This window comes from Ochotona princeps, chromosome 10, assembly GCF_030435755.1.
Source record: "Ochotona princeps isolate mOchPri1 chromosome 10, mOchPri1.hap1, whole genome shotgun sequence".
Lineage (NCBI taxonomy): Eukaryota > Metazoa > Chordata > Mammalia > Lagomorpha > Ochotonidae > Ochotona > Ochotona princeps.
The window spans coordinates 10,142,286-10,163,451 of NC_080841.1; the positions used below are offsets into that span (position 1 = coordinate 10,142,286).

Sequence of the window (21,166 nt, forward strand, 5' to 3'; positions counted from 1 at the left end):
GAGTGGGAGCAGAGATGCCTGGTAACAACTGAGAAATCAATCCAGGTGAAACTTATACAAAAACTCCTAAAAGTATGAGTTGCTTTTAGAGAAAAATTTCCAAAATGTATAGGTAAAAATAACAACACATATGCAGGTTTGGTTTCCTATCAGGGCAAATCATCCCATAGAGGACCTCAAGTGACACGCCCATCTCAGCCGTAGCTTTTATTTATTTATTTTTTTTTACTCATTTCTTTATTAATATAGAAAAGGAGCCCTAGGCAGCTGGACCAGTGGCACAAAGCACCAGGGGTTAATACTATTCTGGTGAGGGGTGGGTTGGCTTTACAAAAGTGAAGGGGCACACAGGAGCTGTCCTGGATCTGGGACCAGTCCCAGCCTACTGCCCAGAACCTCAGAACAGCACCCAGAATGGGCCCTGGGAAAAGCGCCAATAGATGTAGTTTGAGAGGAATGAGATGAACTGGAGACCATGGGAAAAGGTGGCAGGAGTTGGTGGTCAGACAGTGATCACCAACCTGTGGCTGATGAGAGCAGGGAACTGCTAGCTTGAGGCTCCCTGCTGGACCACGGGCAGGGCTCATGGTGGGCCTTAGCTCTGAAGGTAGGTAGAAAAATGCTGCAGACAGCAGTGGGCATTGAGAATCCAGACTTGGCCCTGGGATTGATGGGCAAAGGGCCTTTCCCCTCTCTGCCCTGCCAGGAGCCACCTTTGTTCAATACTTCATGTGGGGCTCCAGGGCGCAACAGCCGTAGCTTTTAGACGTGAGCCTGAGCACAGCAGTAAGAACACTCAGCATGTTGGCAGCCCTGAACCCACTGACCTATCAACACGCTCCACATTAGAAAAATCCATGCACAACTTTAAGGCAAAATTAGTTTTGGATAAAATATATTTCACATACAAGTGTTTCTGAGATGGAAGACGTATATCTCAGGAAAGAAACAAGGTAAGTTAGCACAGTATCATTTGCAAAGCACTGAAGCATTCACTTTCAAATAAAAACTGAAACAAGTTTTCCAGATCTAACAAATGTTCTGAATAAATAATGTAAATCTTAAATGAGTCATAAAAGCATAAAAAAGCAACACAAAAAATATCAACTGTATATCAAAGTTTTCTTCAAAATATATAAATTATTATTTATATTTATATTATATTATAGATTATATTATTATAATTATATAGTTATATAATTATTATATGCTTATTATATATTATAATTATATTATATTATATATGTCATTAAATATAAATAGAGTGAATGGCATCTCTTCTCCTATAAGCAATTTCCACGGAATCTAAGCTGCCCAGTGTTCCACACTACTTGTTTATAGCATTTTTATGGAATACATTTGGATGTTTGATTTCAAGACTTAGTGCAGGGGTGTTAATAATTACAGTCTTTTCTCCGGCACAGCCAGGCCCTGGGATGTGATGTCTGAGGGCAGGAACCGCTCTCAGCCAGCTACTCAGCCAGGTAGTGGTCGGCCATGGAGGGAGGCAGGCAGGCCCTGTGGAGACTCACCAGCTCACTGCAGAGTTAAAAGCCTGCTTTGAGCTTCTAGCTTTGCTGCAGCTACTCGAGAGGGCAGGAACCCATTACCAGGTATTTCATTTCTCAAAAGAATTCGAAATATAAATATTACATAAAACTTCCTTAACTTTATAAGGTTACCAATGTGTTTTAGACTTTTAAAAACACCTATTAAGCCAAAGATCTCTAAACACTTAACTGCCTAGGATCACAGTCTATAATCTTGGCCTTAAAGAAGGAATTCATTTTGGAAAATTCAAGCTCTGGTTCAATAATAGAAAAGGATAGAGTGTATTTTAATTGAACTGTGCGCATCCAATTTAATGTGTAAAATTCATGCTACTTGAACTCATACACTAATACTTAATGTTCAAAAATATAACTACAAAATTAATCTTTAAAAGAATAAGCTCCTTCAGGGCCCGGCGGCATGGCCTAGCAGCTAAAGTCCTCGCCTTGAAAGCCCCGGGATCCCATATGGGCGCCGGTTCTAATCCTGGCAGCTCCACTTCCCATCCAGCTCCCTGCTTGTGGCCTGGGAAAGCAGTTGAGGACGGCCCAATGCATTGGGACCCTGCACCTGCGTGGGAGACCTGGAAGAGGTTCCAGGTTCCCGGCTTCGGATCGGCGCACATCGGCCCGTTGCAGCTCACTTGGGGAGTGAATCATCGGATGGAAAATCTTCCTCTCTGTCTCTCCTCCTCTGTGTATATCTGGCTGTAATAAAATGAATAAATCTAAAAAAAAAAAAAAAAAAAAAAAGAATAAGCTCCTTCAAAAAAATTTGCAATATGTTACTGGTAAATCTTTAAGTCCAACTGATTCTGTACAGAGAAAGGAAGGAAATCTCTTTATTAATTTATTTTGATTTAGAGAAAACGAGCAAGGAAGAGAGTAAATTATGAGGAAGTTTTTTTTTTTTTCCTTGAATCCTATGTATAAAAATAAAAGAAACAGAGCCAATACACTTTGCATCCAATTTTGGTTTTGTTCAATAAATGCTCACCTAAGGATGCACAGGCAGATTCTGCCTCCTGACGTGAGCCTGCAGAATCCAAACCTCTGTTTACTCTCAATGTCCGTCAGTACAAAGGTAAAGTGCTGTCCGACCTGATTCTGAGACACCCTGAAATGCAGAACATCAAACACATGAAGCCTTGTGTGAGGATCTTCTTAAAGAAAAACAAAACCACGAATATATATGGCACTGATTTCATCTTTCCAATTAGTTGAAGTTACAACTATGTTCTCAAACTACAAAAGTATGAAATCTAAAACTAAATCATGAGTCTCATGATAAATTGTACTGTCTTACACACTATGCAATTCAGGGTCTAATTCCTTACCAGGAAGTCATGAGCCAGTTTACCACAAGTTTTCCTAGACTAAAAGTACTCATAAAATATTCCAGACTATCAAAATACCACGAATGAAACTACAGAAATAATAAGCTGGACATGGTGCTTGGATCCTAGCCTCAATTACACTAAAAATGCTTGGAGAGCAAACCATGTTGATCTAGATTCCAATGGCAGTCCCCACCAATTTTGTTTAACTGATTCTTCTGTTGACATTCTCACCCAATAAAATACCACACAAAATACTCTTGATTTCTTAGCATTCCCTATGAGGGCTATCAACATATCAAGGAATAGATTTCCAAATACAAAGTATTCAATAAATGTGGCTCACTGATAAGTGTTGAAGAATTCTAGCTTATCTTTAACTCTCCAATGTGTCACACTGAGGTATAAGAGGCAAGACAAAACATTAGACTAAATATTTATATTTTAAAATACATGCACACATTTCCTGGTTATCATCTTGGCATTAGACAACCAAAACAAGATATCCAAAATACTAAAGCTTTGGTTATTGAACAAAGAAAGAAATTACAGTGTACCAAAACTACAAACTGTTTAGCTAGGAAGCCTTGCATCTCAAACGATGAATATTTAACAAACACTGTCTAAGCATCATTATTTAAAAACTTCATGGAACTTCTAAGAAAAAAAGCAACAATTTATATGCCCTCCATTGTACAAGGCTAATAATTGTGTATTTTTATCTTTATCTTTCTTTATTTTATTGTTCTAATCAACTGCGAAATTGCAACATGGCAGACGGTGTGAGGGAACACAGCTGATTCTCCTGAAGGAGTAAAACCAGGAAGGGCACGTTCACCAGCAGTGCCTACCAAGATCCATTAAACCATCAGGTGCAAGTTTTTGTTTTTTAGTATAGCAATATGAAAGTATTGGAATCTCACTAATATTTAACAAAATATTTTTCTAAAATAAAATTTCTTTTAAAAACTCCTCATAGCACAATCTTAAGAGAACTGATAATAGGGTGTGAAAATTACATGAAAAACAATAAATGATTTGTTATTATGCTCAAAGGGCTACATATTCTATTAAATTTCAGCTACAAACAAGTAGTTCATTCAGTATTTTTTTTCAGTAAAATATAAGCATAATGAGATTATCAAACTGCTAGGAGGGTTTCCCACTATCCTTCCACAATATTGCACTATTTCTATAAAGCTATTCTTGGAAGACACCAAGCCATGAGTTTTACTGCATCACACAGATGGTCTTTTCAATTAGGGTGAAGTGAGACAGAAACCAGGATATATACATCGGATTTCAAAGGACATGATTCCAAGCACATCAAGGACATATTCATATTTTTTTCCTTATGCTTCCTATATTTAATTGAAGCTTAAAGCAAAAGAGATACAGCTCACTTGCAATACCCTTTCAGATTTTCCTAAATGGCCACCAAAGATAAAACAAAAGATAATGATTTTAAAAGACTTCTTTGCAAATATTATTTAATTTTGAATCTGTAGCCCTTTTTCTCATAAGCAATGAAGAGTACATACATTTCATTTTTTACAAGCACATAAATCATTTTATGATGTGCACTGCAACAAGCGAAGCTTATTTTAAATAATGACTTATACTATACCTTTCAACGTCAAAAGGGAAACAGAACTTTGGCACGGTCTGTAGTACTTCCTATAAATGCAAATAAAAAGAAAAGCTTTAGAACATTTTTAAAAGATGTAGTTAAAACTTTTTAAAGACATTGTCTAGGAGGGAAAAAGTTTTTTTTTTCTTGTGAAAAATAGCACAGGTTCCTAGACTAAAATAATTGATTATTAAAAAGGAATTACGTTTGGGCTTTGGCAGATTGCACTGACAATGCCGCAGGAGCCCCAGGAGGGAACGGCCTGGCCTGAAGGGTATTAACACCCTTCACATCCCTGCTGGGATTCCCTTCAACAAGGCCATATGGATTTTACAGGAAGCACCACACCATATGGGTAAGCCACGGCTGCTGCTACTTGTACTACAGACTAGCCAAAGGGACTTCTGACAGATCCTGGCTCCAAAATATAAACGTTGTTTCAATTAAAATGCAGGCAGAGAAAAGGGAATGAAGTTGGCAGGAGAATGAATTTACTGAGAGGTATAAAAATACTGCATGTCCTATAGTCAAATGCTTTTAAACGAAGATTTTTCTATAGCTAAAGAAACACATTTTTACAAATATGCTTCAACACTTGGTACTAAGTTTTTTCTTAAATAACTCTCTTGCAGAAAGATGTACATAAAACCTTCAATTAAACCACAACCTCTAGCCTCTCCACTTACATTTATGAATTGCCTAATATTACAGTCAACAATGAAATTCAACTTAAAAGATAATCCAATTGATTCTGAAACTTCAGTAACTCTATAACCATATTAAAATAATTGTGAAACATGTCAGAGACCACATGAATAAACAATTGCAACAAAATGCAAACACTCGTTAACCACTGGGAAAATTGTTTTTAAATATTTTGCTAAACCTAGAAAATAACATAAATACTAACTGATTCAAAGGTTAACTTTAGAGTTCAGTTTTATACAGATTCAAAACTAGGTGAGTTTATAAGAGCACAGATTTATGACTATATTTCCTATTAAACAGAAATAACAGTAAATATCTTAATGTAGTATTCATCCTCCCCAAAAATCTCCTCTATTGCTACAAATACAGCTAAAATACACAGAAATCAGTATCTGAATATTTACATATAAGCACAGCATTAAGTGCTTTAAAATTAAATTTCCTGCACTTTCAAAATAAAGAACATAATCAATTAAAAACAAGACCTTGTAAAATTCCAATATAACACCTAAGAAAGCTTCAAAAGCCTGAGCTCACAGAAGCAGGGAGAGAAGCATCATGCTAGTGAAGAATTTTCTACCCTCTAGGGCAGACGCTTACTATGAACATGCACAAACTCCAGATCTGGAAAAACCTAACTAGTTTACTACTGACAATATTTTACTGAGCATAATTAAAGGAGTCATTAAACTTGAAATAAACAACTGGGGCTGGAAAGTATTCATTCTAAAAGAAGACCTTTCATTTCCATTTGACCACTGCTTAATCTTTATCTTGTGGTGCCTAAAATGAAGCCAAACATCATATACACTACATCTATGAATACTATCCAAATATTCTTCAAAACTGACCACATAATCTTCACAACAATAAAGAACATATCTTTAACACTCAACAATTGCCTCAAAATATATCCAAATTGGTAACATATATATCCAATTGGTAATATATTTCACATCAATCTTCAGACTCAAATTAAGAAGAATGCATCCTAGCTACTCCATCTTTCACACCCTCCCCCTCCCTCTTCCACTAGCAACACACATGCACACACTTCTGCAAAACAGCCTCAGCTCGCTTCCCAACTGGCAGAAGCATCCCTCAGGGGACAAGTCTTTAAACCTCCGCACTCTTTAAAATTCAACCAGCCAGCAGGTCTATAGACTAGTGTATAAACAGTATAGACAAAAAAAAAAATCCTCTCTCAGCTTATGCCGGTGACAAAGCAGCCTGGCAGCTGACTGTTTCTCCCCTGACAGTATAAGCTGGGTTTGCACAGATCAATAGTTAAACTCCTACCTAGCTCCCAGGGCATGGGGTTCTTCCTTAATTACAGGTGCTATTTTTTAAACTGAAGTTAAAAAAGAAAAGAGTGGAAAAAAAGGAATAAAATGCATGTGAATTGCTTTATTGGATCCCTTTAGCAATAGTGTTAATTTAAAATGACACTTCTCCATTTATCAGAAAAGGCTGGTATTTCTATCAATCCTATGTTTCTCTTCCACTCTCTCTCTTTCCCCCACACACAGGCACATGCATATACACACACACACACACACAAATACAAGTAATTGTATGTTGGTGTCCGGAGACTATATGAAAGGTGTAAGGTTAGAAGAACTATCCAGAAGTTTTAGGTTTCCTTTTTCCATAGGCTTCTGAGCTTGTTTAAATTTTCCTGGCTAAGAAAAATTATTTAGGTTTCCTATTTTTACAAAATGAATTATTTTAACAAAAAGGACATACTTGGTAGTACAGTTCAAATGATTAAAACCACAAATGACAGAAGAGAATAAAATAGATTGATGAATAACACAATGAAAGCAATGATCATATGTATTCTGCTTATGCCCTGCAAACACATGTGTCAGCATATTAATGACTGAAAAACAGAACTGATGAAATTTATACATTGGTTTTTATTTGGTTCCATATCAATATATCGATTAAAGTGCAGTGAAATGAAACACACAAGAGTATACTGCTAACATTAGAGCACTATATTAATGTTTTGTTTCATGAGTTTAACAATTTGCACTAAAATTTACATATTATGCACAGAAACAATTTTTTTAAAACATTCTATTATTTTAAAATACCACAATGTGTAAAATTTACATCCCGACCAAAATCCAGCAACTAAGAAGGTCTGGGAATGTTCCTGCTGAAGATCTCAGCTGAGACGACACGCCCCTTTCTGTGCCCATAGTTTTCCTTCTCAGCACTTCTTCCAACGTTTCATGGTGAAACCAAAGTGTTCTCTCAGGTCCGTATTTCCTCTCACACGTTAACTAGGGATTCGTGTCTTGTTCTATTATTTATGCCCTAGTTTTGACTACAATGATTACATCTTTGGTGCTATAATTTAGACATTACTGTGAATTCCTGGATTGCACACACCTAACTGCTTTCTAGTATTGCTTTCTGAATGCTCCTAGACACTTCAAATTTATAACTGAAGTCGTTCTTTCCTTTTTAGTATTCATTATCTAGAGTGGCAGTACCAAAAAGCCTGTTACCCAAACTGAAAAACATGGTAGCCATTTAGATCCCTTTCCTTTTCTTGATTCCAATATATAATCACTTATCTTATTCCTAATTCAATTTCATAACTATCTTGTTCCCAAATTTCTCAATGGGAGAGAGGGAAGAACTAGAAGGAAGATGGGAAGGTATTAGAATCACTGTTAAGTGTTTCTCAAATATGTCTGATCATGAGCCCTCAATGTTTGCAGCACCTGTAACTATGGAATCAGATTCACTTTACCTATTTAAGAGGGCTTAAAGTAAATAAGAAGTAATCACACTCTCAGGGAGGTTTAATGCAGCACGCTCCACAGGGACTACGGTCCTCTCTGCTCCGCAGTGCTGAGTCTGTTGGCTTTCTCCCTCAGCTACTTTTATTACTGCCACATTCAACTCATCACTTGAAGACACAGCAGCAATGCAACAGCTATGGATGATGTCTCTGTCTCTAAGGCTGTTTTTATCATGACTGCTGACCTTCTCATCATATCTAATTAGCTACAAGGCTATAGGTCACTCCAATACTAAATACCACCAAGAAAAAGGGTTACCTCTCTCCACCTTAACCTTACACTTGTTTGTGGAAAAGTCAGAATTCTAATCCATTCACCTTTATAATAACTATGAAACACAGATATGAAGAGAACCTTGAAATACACTGATTTTTTTTACTAATGCTCTTGAAAAAAATGCAACATAACATAATGGAATTATACAATTCCATTAACACAATCTTATTCAGAATAATTTTCAGAAACAACAGTGACTTTTCAATCACAATTTTCACAAAAGCAGTGAATTTTTAGAAAGATAGTTCATTTTTTGTATTTTCTTTGTAAATAAATGACAATTGATACTATCCATTCTTAGAAACATGTTTGAAACTGCTTAGCCAAAGAAAGTTACAGAATTCAAAACTGAAACATCTGATTTGTGCAAAGATGTTGCCGGGCGAAAGCAAACTTTCACGGACAATGCCAGATGTGTTAAATTTTCAAGAGAAGCACAATTAGAGTTATTCAATCAGATACAGAAGCAGGCATTTCCCACAACCACTAAGTTGCCTCATCCAGAGTGCCTGAATTTGAGTCCCAGGTCCACTTTCAGTCTAGCTTCCTGCTAATGTGCACTGCGGGAGGGGCAGAGGACAGCTCGAGTCCACAGTGCATCCCACCTTTGTGGAAGACCAGTGTGGGGGTGTTTTCTAGCTCTGGATTTCAGCTGGGACCAAGGCTACTGCGCAACCATTTGGGGAATGAACCAGCATTCTTGCCCTCTCTGTGGATGCTCCGTATTCAATGGAAGGATGGCACTGCTGTGGTAGATTATACAATCAGCCTCTTTAAACATCATCTTATTTACTTATTTATTTATTTTAGGAGTGTTTTAAATTTGGTAACTCTATTTTAAACCCAGAGCCAGGAAATAACTCTTAAGTGTTTCTATGCATTGTTTTGGTTAGAAACTATTTCTCTTTTACTCTCCCTGCTCTAAGTGGGAAAATCACTATGAGTTCTGGCTCTAATATCATTAAGAATTTTAACAATGAATCAAGTTCTTATTCTCTGTCAAAAGTCAAAATAAATTTAATCAGTAAGAAGATTTAAATAGCTTCCATGAAGAAAATACATTTGCCTGTGCAAAGGAGTGAACACAGAAATGGCAACGTTAGGATCTGTGTTTCGTGTGTGTCTGTCACTGACTGGTGATGAATCACTTTGGTGTTACCTAACCCAGCACAAAGGGTAGATCAGAAGCAGTGCAGAGTGACATCCAAAATAAGTAAATACAGAAATTACAGATTTACAAGATGGGTAGTGTGCTTTGTAAATAAAAGCCATAATGTATTGACTCTCATTAATTGACAATAGAGGGAAGCATTTAAAAAGCATGCAAATGGGTTCATATATAAGTAAACAGGTTTCTGGGGGTTTTTTGGTAAAAAAAAAAAATCCTATTGTGAACTGCCTTTAAATTTTTATTCCTAACTTAATACCAGCCTTAAAGCGAGGACATCAGTAGCGTTACTCTTCTCTAGCAAAGAAAAATCCACTTTAAGAAGACTTTTACCTTAATAATCATAAAATTCCCTCATCATTCAGACTACCACCTCTTCTCTTGGTCTCATTTACCTCTGTCTTAACTAATAACATTTTACAGGCCAATGGAAATATGAAATAAAACAGGACATTGCCTATAACTTTTATTTGCAATACCAGATAATGGGATATTTAAAATAAGTAACAAGCAATTATTTAAATAAAGATAAGCAGGAGCAATATAAGTAAGATAACTTTTCCAAGTTTTAGAAAGAATTCATTTTTTCCAGTGTTTCACTGGTCAGTTGCCTTGGCTCCAGAGTACCGAGATGTTGCCGAGGGTAAAGAACACCCAATTCCTGATTTTCAGAATTCTGAAGACATATTCGATCGTAAGAAAACAAACGAATTCACACAAGCACGTATCTAAGGAGTTCAATGCACCGTGTCTGGAGTTACACTCATTCTGGCTCTGCAAGACACTTCATCTGGAAAGAGGCAAAAAGTCAATACACGTACGCCACAAAATTACAGGAAGATTTATTTGGGAATTTATGAGGATTAAGTGAGAATAAAATAAAACTCCATATAGAATTATTAACATAGTGTCAAACACACAAAACCCTCTCAACATCCTGCGCTGACGTTAACTACTCAGTTTTTTATTTAATTTGCATAAGATGAACAGATCTCCCGTTTTCCGTGATACACATTCAGAAGCAGTGTTCCCCTCCTCCTCCCCTCACTCCCCATCTCCTCCCAATCGACTCTGTCCAAAATTATTTTACAGTAGTATATTAAGAAACAAGCTTAACTTTTTATAAAAAAAAGATTTATTTTATTATTATTGGAAAGTCAGGAGAGGAAAGAGAGGAGAGACAAAAAGATCTCCCATACATTGATTCACTCCCCAAGAGCCCACAATGGCCGAAGCCTCATCCGGGTCTCCCACTCAGGTAGAGGGTCCCAAGGCTTTGGGCCATCCTTGACTGCTTTCCCAGGCACAAGCAGGGAGCTGGATGGGAAACAGGACTGCTAGGATTAGAACCAGTGCCCATACAGGCACGTGCAAGGTGAGGACTTAAGCCACTAGGCTACTGTGACAGCCCCAAGCTTAATTTTTTGATATATAAAGGTATCATGACACAGCAAGCAGAAGAAACAGAAAAAAAATTAAAATGGAAATCCCACTATTGCTCAGGATAAAAGTTACATGCTGTATCCAACATTTAATCCCCAGCATGAACATCCCACCTGTAACTCTCAAGTGTCATAAGGAATCCAATGAAGAAGAGATTCATTCGTTCAATCAATATTTACTGTGTTTTAATGTCAAAATGTTAACCTACTGATATATAAAACGATAGAAAACATTATACGGAATAACATATCCACCTCCTTTGAAGATTTTTCTTATATTTTGTATAGGTTATAACTTTACAGACATAGAAATATCTATATGTAATAAAACAATATTAAATAGATTGAAATGATTCTAGTTACAAAAAATATAACAAAATCAAATGCTGTTTCACAATATATTTAAATTACTCATTAAATATAACAAGCTACTTTGGACTACCATATTAGCCACTTTACAAAATTAAAAATATCTTCAAATTGTCATGCCAAAAGACATGTTTATCTTAAGGGAGAATTTTTTATAAATTTCCCTTTTTATTTATATATGCACTAATCTACTCGATAAAGACTAGTTATCAACACAACTGAGGCATTAGCCAACTTGACAAGAGGAAATATTTTTCCATTTTTCTATACCCTAAAATTAGGATTTAGAAAAAAATTAAAAGTCAATGTTTTTTCTTTCAACTGTCTTGACCAAGTTTTCATTAAAACTACCCTTAGAAAACATACCCTGCGAGGCTGGCATTGAGGCCCAGCCCATCAAGCAGCTGCTTGAGACACCAGCATCCCGTTAGTACTAGTACTAACCCCAGCTGCTCCCCTGCCTATTCAGCTCCCTACTGATGTGCTGGACAAGCAATGTAGGATGGCTCAGGTCCATGCGCCTGGCATCACTCAGGTTCAGCCCAAGGTATGGTAGCCATTTGAGAAGTGAACCAACGGAAGGAAGATCTCCGTGTCTTCCTCTCCTTCTGTAAGACTAAGTCTCAAAGGTTTATAAAATATAAAAGCAAAAAATACATACCCTTTTTATAGAATTATGATATTTAATTTTGAATGATCTTTCTTTGCTTTTTGTCAATCTATTTTATATGCTTGCTCAGTCTTGTAGACCACCGATATTCTATTTTCTAAGATTCATTTTATTTTTATTTGAAAGGCAGATTTATAGAAAGGGAGAGATAGATAACTTCTGTCCACTGGATGACACCCTCAAATACAACAGCCTGCCAAAGCAACCCAAAGCCAGGGGCTGAGAACAATGGGTTCCTCCAGGTCTCGCATGTGGGCACAAGGCCACAAGGACTTGAACCATCCACAGCTGCTCTCCAGGCCGTAAGCAGGAAGACGGACGGGAGGTGGGGCAACCATGACATGTACTGGTTCCCATGTGGAACACCCCACCACCAAACTTCTGAACCACATTATTTCTCTTATTCTTCATCTCTAGACCACATGTAATGCTCTCGTTGCCATATTCATGCAATATCATCCATAACATACCTTAGAAAACTACGTTGTGTGTAACAGAGATTTTAACGTTAGACCACAAAATTGTAATTGTACTTTTTATTCCCAATTCTGCCTGGAACCTAATTCAGAACTATTCCTAAATTGCCTTACAAGAGGACTCTTGTTACAAACCTGATAAGATTTTTATGGTCTCTTTTGTCTGAGATTTTGAAGAAGCAATAGTTTTGAAAACAATTCAGGGATTCTAAACTTCAAAGTGTCTGAAAAATGCAGCTTTATGTGACTCTTACACTCCAGGAGCAATAGCATGATTATTAATTATTTATCCTAAGCTTTAAAAGATTGTAATAATCACAATGACACTAGTGAAAATCAGAAAAAAAAAGATCCTTTTTTTTAATATTTGCTTATTTTATTACAAAGTCAGATACAGAGGGGAGGAGAGACAGAGAGGAAGATCTTCAGTCCAGTGATTCACTCCCCAAGTGACCACAACGGCCGGTGCACGCCAATCTGAAGCCGGGAACCAGGAACCTCTTCCAGGTCTCCCACACGGGTGCAGGGTCCCAAAGCTTTGGGACATTCTCGTCTGCTTTCCCAGGCCACAAGCAGGGAGCTGGATGGGAAGTAGAGCTGCCAGGATTAGAACCGGCACCCATATGGGATTCCGGGGCGTTCAAGGTGAGGACTTAAGCCTCTAGGCCACGGCGCCGGGCCCCAAAGATCCATTTTTATACCTTGAAAAAAATCACAACTGATTGTCCATTGAATTATTTGGAAGCTTTGTCTAGAAGAATTTAATTATATACTTATAAAAGGAATTCAGTTATAAAAAATAGATTTTTGCATAAAGACTTTTCAAAGGTACAAAGTCTAATCAGTACTAACACATGTTTACAAACTCAATGTGAAATATGTAAATAGCATACATTCCTTCTATAAATATGTAATGCATTTATCAAAGTAGAACATAAGTGAGAAAAGAGAAAATGCCAGGGATTTTAAAAGACAAACAAAATAAAGTCAGGAAGGTACTTTCTAGGGGACAATAATGAAAGTACCTAGGGAAAAAGTCATATGGAAAAAGAAAGGTGAAGAGGAAACAAGATGGTGACCATCATGAAAACTGAGGTGTAAGGGGAGATAGTAAGAAACAGCTTACAAAGAAGAGACAGACAAATCTCTGAACTCACACATCTCTTAGCAAGATTGAATCATGAATACAATATTTAAGCAGACAAGCAACGAGTTTAACATTTAAGCACACAAGCCAAAAGTTTTGCAGCTTAATCACCAAAGCAAAACTAAACAAAATTCTCATCAAATAAAAGCCCAGGACCAGATGGCTGCATTGCTGTATTCTAATAAACATGTTACAAAGAATTAATACCAAGTTTTCTTAAATTATCCCAAAACATAGAAAAGAAATTCTTCCAAATTCATTCTAGGAAACAAGCAATACCCTGGTATCTTGAAAATTGGATCAGGACATTACAGAAGAAATCTACAAACTGGTATCTAGGATGAACTGGATGGATGCACCTAGAAACATTTATTTTTTAGTGAGACAAGACAGTTCCCAAAAGACAAGTATCATACATTTTCTCTGATACATGGCAGTTAATATAGAGTACTAAAAAAGTGTTAAGGATACTGTCATCTTATGATTTGATTATTCTTTACACATATATTCTGTATTCCTGTGAAATGTCTTTCCAATTTTTTTACTTCTGTTATTATTATCATTTTGATACAGTTCCATAGTTTCCATGATTAGGGAGACACCAGGTGTCCTATAACACCAGCTAGGTTGTTGCTTGTGGTGATCTTGCCGGAACCTATTGGATGTTAGGTCTGGGTGCCACACGGACGTTTTTTGGCCCATAGGATGCAAAAATCGGTATTATTTCCCTATAGTACCAGCACAGTGCACTGAGTTCAGTGAGTTCTCTCCCAGCTCAGTGCATGCACAGCTCACTGTTGTCCCTGCAATCTTAAAGTCTTTTCCACACCATACAAAATGGCACCTGATATGCAGCGCTACTAGAGTTCTTGATCTGCTGGCCATCAGGACTAAGGGTTACCTGGACCTGTCTTGGGTGGAACCTGTAGGATACCACGTTGATGCAGTTCCCTGAGCCAAAAATGAGTTCACACACAGCTCAGTGCATACACAGTCCTGTCTCATAGCCTTTGCCTCTCTAGACAAAATGGTACTCAATTCGGCTCTAGGGGTAGAGTCAGCTGTGAAATCCACCCTGTTCCTGTACTGCCTGTCTGGAACCTGCTGCTCTGTCTCTGCTCCTGGTCAAATCAAACAGACCAGCAGGACAGGCAGTTCTTTGTCTGGGTTCAGCTCCTGAGCTCCTGGTGAATCTGCCTTCCCACCTTGTTGCTGGAGTTTCGGCTACTGGTGCAGTTCAGATCACTGCCTGATGAATGCTGCTGTGTTATCGGTCACTGCACCACCATACCGCTGTGTCTGCTGCTTTCCTGTGTCTGTCAGTCTCCAGGTGACTCTCCGCTGTTGTTTTGTCCTCTTCTGTTTCCGGGAATGTGTCCTCTCTGCTTCACACTGGCTAATGTTTCTCCATCTGTTTAAACGTGTCTTTACCCTATTCCGCCATCTTCATGTCTTTCTACATTTTTACTTGCTGAACATATACTTAGTGGTGTGTTAAGCCTGTGATTATAAAGTAAAATTTAATTGTGCCATTTTAAAAATTAAAGAAAAAAGAAAGGAAGGAAGGGATTGAGAAATGGAATGAAGTAAGTTTGTTTCTCAGAATTTTATCTGTGAATAAGATCTGGATCAGATTACAATGCCCACTTTCACCACATTTATTCAACATAGTACTGGAAGTTCTTACAGGAGCAAGTTGGCAAGGAAAGAAATAAAATCACTGCAAGTTGGAGAAGAGGAAGAAGTCAAATTGTCACTGTCAGCAATTTCTCACTGTGAGTTGAGATGCTATCACATAAAGTCAGCATATTAAAAAAAGTCAGCATTCTTATGTTTCAAGAACAAATTATCTGAAAAAAATCAAGATCAAATTGATGACAATTTTTTGTAAATATAAAAATAAATTATAAAATTCCTAGAAGTAGGGTGACATGGTGGCTCAACAGGCTACTCTTACACTTGCAGTGCTGGTATTCCATATGGGTACTGGTTCCAGTCCCAGACACTCCACTTCCAATTCAACTCCCTGCTTATGTACTGGAAATCAGCGAAAGATGGATCAAGTCCTTGGGCCCATGCATCCATGTGGGAAACCCAAAACAGGCTCCTGGTTAGTAGTTTCAGACTGGATTGGCTCTGGCTGTTCCAGCTACGCAGGGAATGAACCAACAAATGGAAAATCACTCTTTGTGTATCACCTCCTCTCTTTAAACATCATTTCAAATAAAAACAAATAAATCTCTTTTGAAAAATTCCTACAAGTAAATTTAGTGAGGGAGGTAAAAGATCTCTATAAAGAAAACTGCAAAACATTGATGAAACATATTAAAGATAACACAAACACCATATATTGGAAATGGAAAGACACCATATATTCAGGGACTGGAAGAATCAATATCATTAAATCATTCAAACCACCCATAGACTTAAGTTCCAATGACATTTTTCAGAGTTAGGAAAGAAAAAATCCCTAACACTTGTTTGGAACCACAAATTATCTGAACAGCCAAAATAATCTCTGGGGGAAAAATAATTTTAAAAGAAAGCAAGAAAGAAGAAAGAAAAGGAACAAAAAGAAACCTGGAAGCACCATACTCTGACTTCAAAACATATAGCAAAGCAACAATAACCAAAACAGCCTTGTAAAGGCACAAAATAGACACAATAGAATAGATCCCCTAGTAATAAATCTAGAAATCTACAATTACATAGTGACAATGACGTGAAGATCACAAAGAGAATAAAACCCAGTCTTTTCAAGAAATGGTGCTGGAGAAACTGGATATCAAGCTGCAAAACAGGCCAGGATGTTTATTCAGTTGGCTAATCCTCCACTTACAACAGCAGCATCCCATATAGGTGCTGGTTCATGTCTTGGCTCCTCCACTTTCTGTTTAATTCCATGCTTATGGCCTGGAAAAACTGTAGAATATAGCACAATGCCTTGGGACCCTACATCTGCTTGGGAGACCTAGGAGAGGCTCCTGGATCCTGGCTTCTGATCAGCTCAGCCCTGGATGTAGTGGCCATTTGGAGAGTGAAACAGCACGTAGATCTTTCTTTCTGTCTCTCTTTCTTTCTCTGTAAACCTGCCTTTCCCATAAATATCAATAAAACTTTAAAACAAACAAAAAACTAAATGTAAAACACTAAAACTCCATTCATGTCTCTCACCAAACATAATAAATCATAATGAGTTTGAGGTCAGAAAGACCTCAAAATAAGACCTAAAACTTTTGAGATTACGAGAAGTAAACATAGGTGAAACACTTCAGCACATTTAATAAGCAACAAATGCTTCTGGATCAAGTGCCAAAACCACAGGAAAGGAAAGCTAAAAACAACAACAACAAAAAAGCCAGACTTATGACATCTCCTCACACAAGAGTAAAGAGTGTCTGCTCTGAAAGGTACAATCAACAGAGTAGAGAGGCTAGCTGGAAAATGGGAAATGGGAGCCAAATGTTTGCAAATCATGTATCTGGTGGTTACTACCAGACTAGAAAAAAGAACTCAACTCAATAACAGAACATTACCAAAAAGCCAAAAGATAACGTGTTCCTGAAGATGTAAACGGAATGATGATGCTTAGAATGTAAATCAGTACACTCAATATGGATGGGGGTTCCTCAAAAAAACTAAAAACTAGAACACCCATGAGTGGAAATGATGGATCATGTGGGAAAATAAAAATCAGTCTGCTGTGGAGGTATCTGTATACACACGTTTATTGCAATAGTAATCCTACAAAAAAAAAACAGACACAACATAGATACCCATCAACAGATGGTTTAAGAATACACAGCACACAGTACAAATACAGAATGGAATACTGTTCATCCACACAAAACAGAAATCCCATCACTGGCAACACAGATGTAACTGGAGATAACTCTAAATCACATAAGACAAGCACAGAAGACACATTTCAAAGGAAGTCACTCACATGTGGAGTCTAAAAAACCTGATTTTTTCGAAGCTCAGAATAAAATGGTGTTGAACAAGGCTAGAGAGAGTCAAGGTAGGGAGAGGTTACGCAGTGGGCACTAACTTCCAGGTAGGAGAAAAAACATCTTTGTTCCATTGTACAGTGTGACGAGAGCTGGTGGTAAGTTATTGCATACTTCTCTAACTAAAATAAAGAAAGGATCTGAATGCTTTCTCCAAAAAGGAAAGATTGAGTATTTGAGGACACAGATATGGTTGTCCTAATAAGGCATAATGAAAATACGTAACAAATATTACATAGTATTCCAAAAGCATGTTAATTGAAGATTAAATAAAGTAATAAAAAAGATACAAATTATTAGGTAATGAAAGAGTATTCAACCACTTCCGGTATTAGAATCACAAGTGATGAGTCACCAACCACATCAGTGAAGTTAATCACGAATCAGAAAATTCTGGTTGTTACAACTGACATGACTAATGCACCTGTAATACCTCAAAGGACTTACTCAACTCTTGGGTTCCTCTGAAGCCTAACATCACTTGTCAAAAAAAAAAAAAAAAAAAAAGGAAAAGGAAAAATTCATATGAAATTGACATTACTTTAGCACCCTCAGAATCAATTTTCCCTGGCAGACATTACATGAAAATGTGAATTTAAAATGTGTTTATTATCTTTCTAAATAAAGACATGATAAAATAAATGCCTTCTTCTGGAACAAGAGAAGTACTTGAAATATATTATCTCATTTAGTTTATACAATCATATTGGCCCCTCTTATACATGAAAAATAAAAAATTAAAGCACAGAAAAGCTAAGCAGCTTGTCCAAAGTCACACGGGCAGCCAGTGGTGGAGACTGGATTGAAACTACAGCCAATAGCTTCATTCATATGACTGTTTCTATGTACTCTCTGTTTTCATTCAGATTATAATATATAATCATCCAATGCACAAATTACAGCCTGTCTTACCTCTTTTGCTGGATACTATCTATACACAAAGAGTTAAAACTATACAATCAATAGTTCAGAACTGAAGTTTAATTCAAAGAATTGAAAAATGCAGGGGTGGGTTGTGAAGGTGTGTGAGAGAGAACAATATGGAGCCACACAAGTGACTCTCTGCTCTAGGTTCTCTTCCTCTGCAACTGAAACATAAACCAAACACCAAACTAAAATATAAAAACAATGCTAGTTACATCTAGGAGTGTTGCTACTGAGAATAACAAGCCTAAAGGAAAAATGCAAACAGTTGCATACTTCCTTTGAAATAAGATATGAAAAAACTTGCACTTATTTTTTTCTCACAGAAGAGCAAAATATAAGCAATTACTCTTGAAGAATTTTACTTAAAATCTGAAACAAAATCCTGTGTCACATTAAGAACGAAATCGCATTAGAACAAGTAAACACTAGAGCAACACAGGAAGGAAGGGGTTAACCAAGCTATGACAATGCCCATGGAAAGACTGTTTCATTTTCTTAGCTAGGAATCTCTTGGTGTCTGGTCAGGTGTCCCTGAGGTCAGTAAACACCCTGGAACCAATGGATGCACAATGAGCAATCCTATTCAATAAGCTTTGTTAAACTGGCTTACTATATATTTTATTCATTTTCAATGAAAAGCAGGAACTAAATATTTGGTAATTAGTCAAAAACCTTATTTAAGTGCTAACAAGCAAATAATTCAGTGTCTAAAACTTTTTTTTGTATTTTGTATTTTGAGGTTATCATAAATTACACAAGAGTTTTCACTTATAAGAATATACTCGAATCCCAGTACCTATGAAACTGTGTCACATAATACAATGTAATTAATGAATTTAAAATAAAATTTAAAAAACAAACAAAAAAAAAAGAATATACTCATGCTCTAAGTTTTAAATGTTTTAAAGTCTAAGCGTGTTGAGAATGTTTCTTGAAATTCTAAACAGAAATGCTGTATTATTTTGCAAACTTATTCTGCCACACCCACTGCAGAATACCCACTTCTTGGAATAAGAATTCAGTTCATGCTCCCTGCTGATGTAATCTTTGGCCTCTTGCTGAGATTATAAGTGAAGGTGCCAATTTTGTTCCTACTTCTCATAAAGGAGAAGCCTTTCAATGAGAAACTGAAAGAGGAACACTAGCTCTTTTTTCAAACATAAAGCCAGCAAACAGCCCTCACCAAATAGCAATGCATTTTGGTCACTCCTAGTCTAGTCCGCTTTGGCAGAGACGAACTTGAGAACAAAACGTAATTTCCTGAGTCTCCTATGAACAATTTTACTCAATAAGTCAAGAGCTATAAACAGTTGCTTGATGAACTTTCTCAGTTAGGTACTAACAATTCTCCTGAATAGATTATCTCACAAGTTGGGACCCGGCACGGTAGACTAGAGGTTAAATCGTCGCCTTGTATGAGCCGGGATCCAATATTGGTACTGGTTTATGCTATGGCTGCTCCACTTCCCATCCAACTCCCGGATTGTGGCCTAGGAAAGCAGTAGAGGATTGCCCAAAGCCATGGGGTCCTGCACCCCAGCGGGAGACCTGAAGAACTCCTGGCTCCTGGCTTCAGATCAGCTCAGCTTCAGCCATTGCAGCTGCTTGGGGAATGAATCAGCAGATGGTAGATATTTCTGTCTCTCCTCCTCTCTTTATATCTTCCTTTCCAGTAAAAACAAATAAATCTTAGATAATCTCACAACTTTTATATCTTCTTTGTATTGTTTTCTTGAAATACATGTAAAGTGAGTAATTCTAAAAAAGCAAGAATGATTTAATTGTAAAACTATATTAATACTCTTTATACTTCAATTCAAACTTTCACCAACTAAAAAGTAGAACTGAAATAGTTGTTTCACTAGAAATGTTCTGGGAAGTATGACCTTCATTTAACAAATCTCAATCATTTTTGCTTTTGATTCTTCAGGAGCCACCAGAGATCTCTAATTTCTACATGTAATTTATTCTGAAACAAAAGCAGGAGGGGAGCTTTTTGAGGGAGACTGAAATGACTACGTGTTCTTGAAAAGGTTGTATAAGAAAGGACTTAGAATGTCCTCCTTTATACTTTCCAACACTTGGATTGCATTGTTTCCATAATTTATCTATGTTGACTTTCCTACAAAGTGAGGTACTTCACTCATTGATTCAACACCTGCGTTATTATGAACATTAATAAGTATTTACTATGTATAAAAACTTGGGATTCAGAAACAAAAGTTTCTGTCATTTGGTCTGAGGGAAACAAAGCTTTTGAACAGTCTCATCTCACTTAAAATTTTCTTGTCTGAATGTCTGGGTCCAGTTTTTTCTAGTTTTCCTCTGGCTTTGCCATTTCCACCAGGATGTTCACACCTCCCTCTTCATACGCCTTGATGGGCATCTCCAAGGTTCTGTCCTCAGTTCTCAACTCTCTCTGGGGAATCTAATTAACACAGAGAATACAGTCTTAGGTCTTCACAGCAGAATACCAGGATCAGAGTGCAGCTTAACTACTCGACACCTGTGTAAAGTATTTCATGTAACTTTTCTTCTGTGTATCAATTCCCAGAGCATTCAGGATCCGGTGTGTTGATTCTGTCTTCTGCAGCTTTCCGAAGCACATTAGCAGGGAGCTCATTCTAAAGCGGAGCA

At 37.1% G+C, this 21,166-nt stretch overlaps 1 protein-coding gene across 2 annotated transcripts in view; it reads right to left on the reverse strand.

Annotated features, from left to right (window-relative positions):
• Nucleotides 1-21,166, reverse strand: part of DENND1B (DENN domain containing 1B) — a 234,296-nt gene that overhangs the window by 142,310 nt on the left and 70,820 nt on the right. For both annotated transcript variants that reach the window (XM_058668968.1, XM_058668967.1), the window contains exons 4-5: nucleotides 4,515-4,564; nucleotides 2,548-2,667 (exon numbers count right to left, since the gene is read on the reverse strand). In XM_058668968.1, the coding sequence (XP_058524951.1) occupies nucleotides 2,548-2,667; nucleotides 4,515-4,564 (170 nt within the window). The remainder of the gene's footprint in view (nucleotides 1-2,547; nucleotides 2,668-4,514; nucleotides 4,565-21,166) is intronic.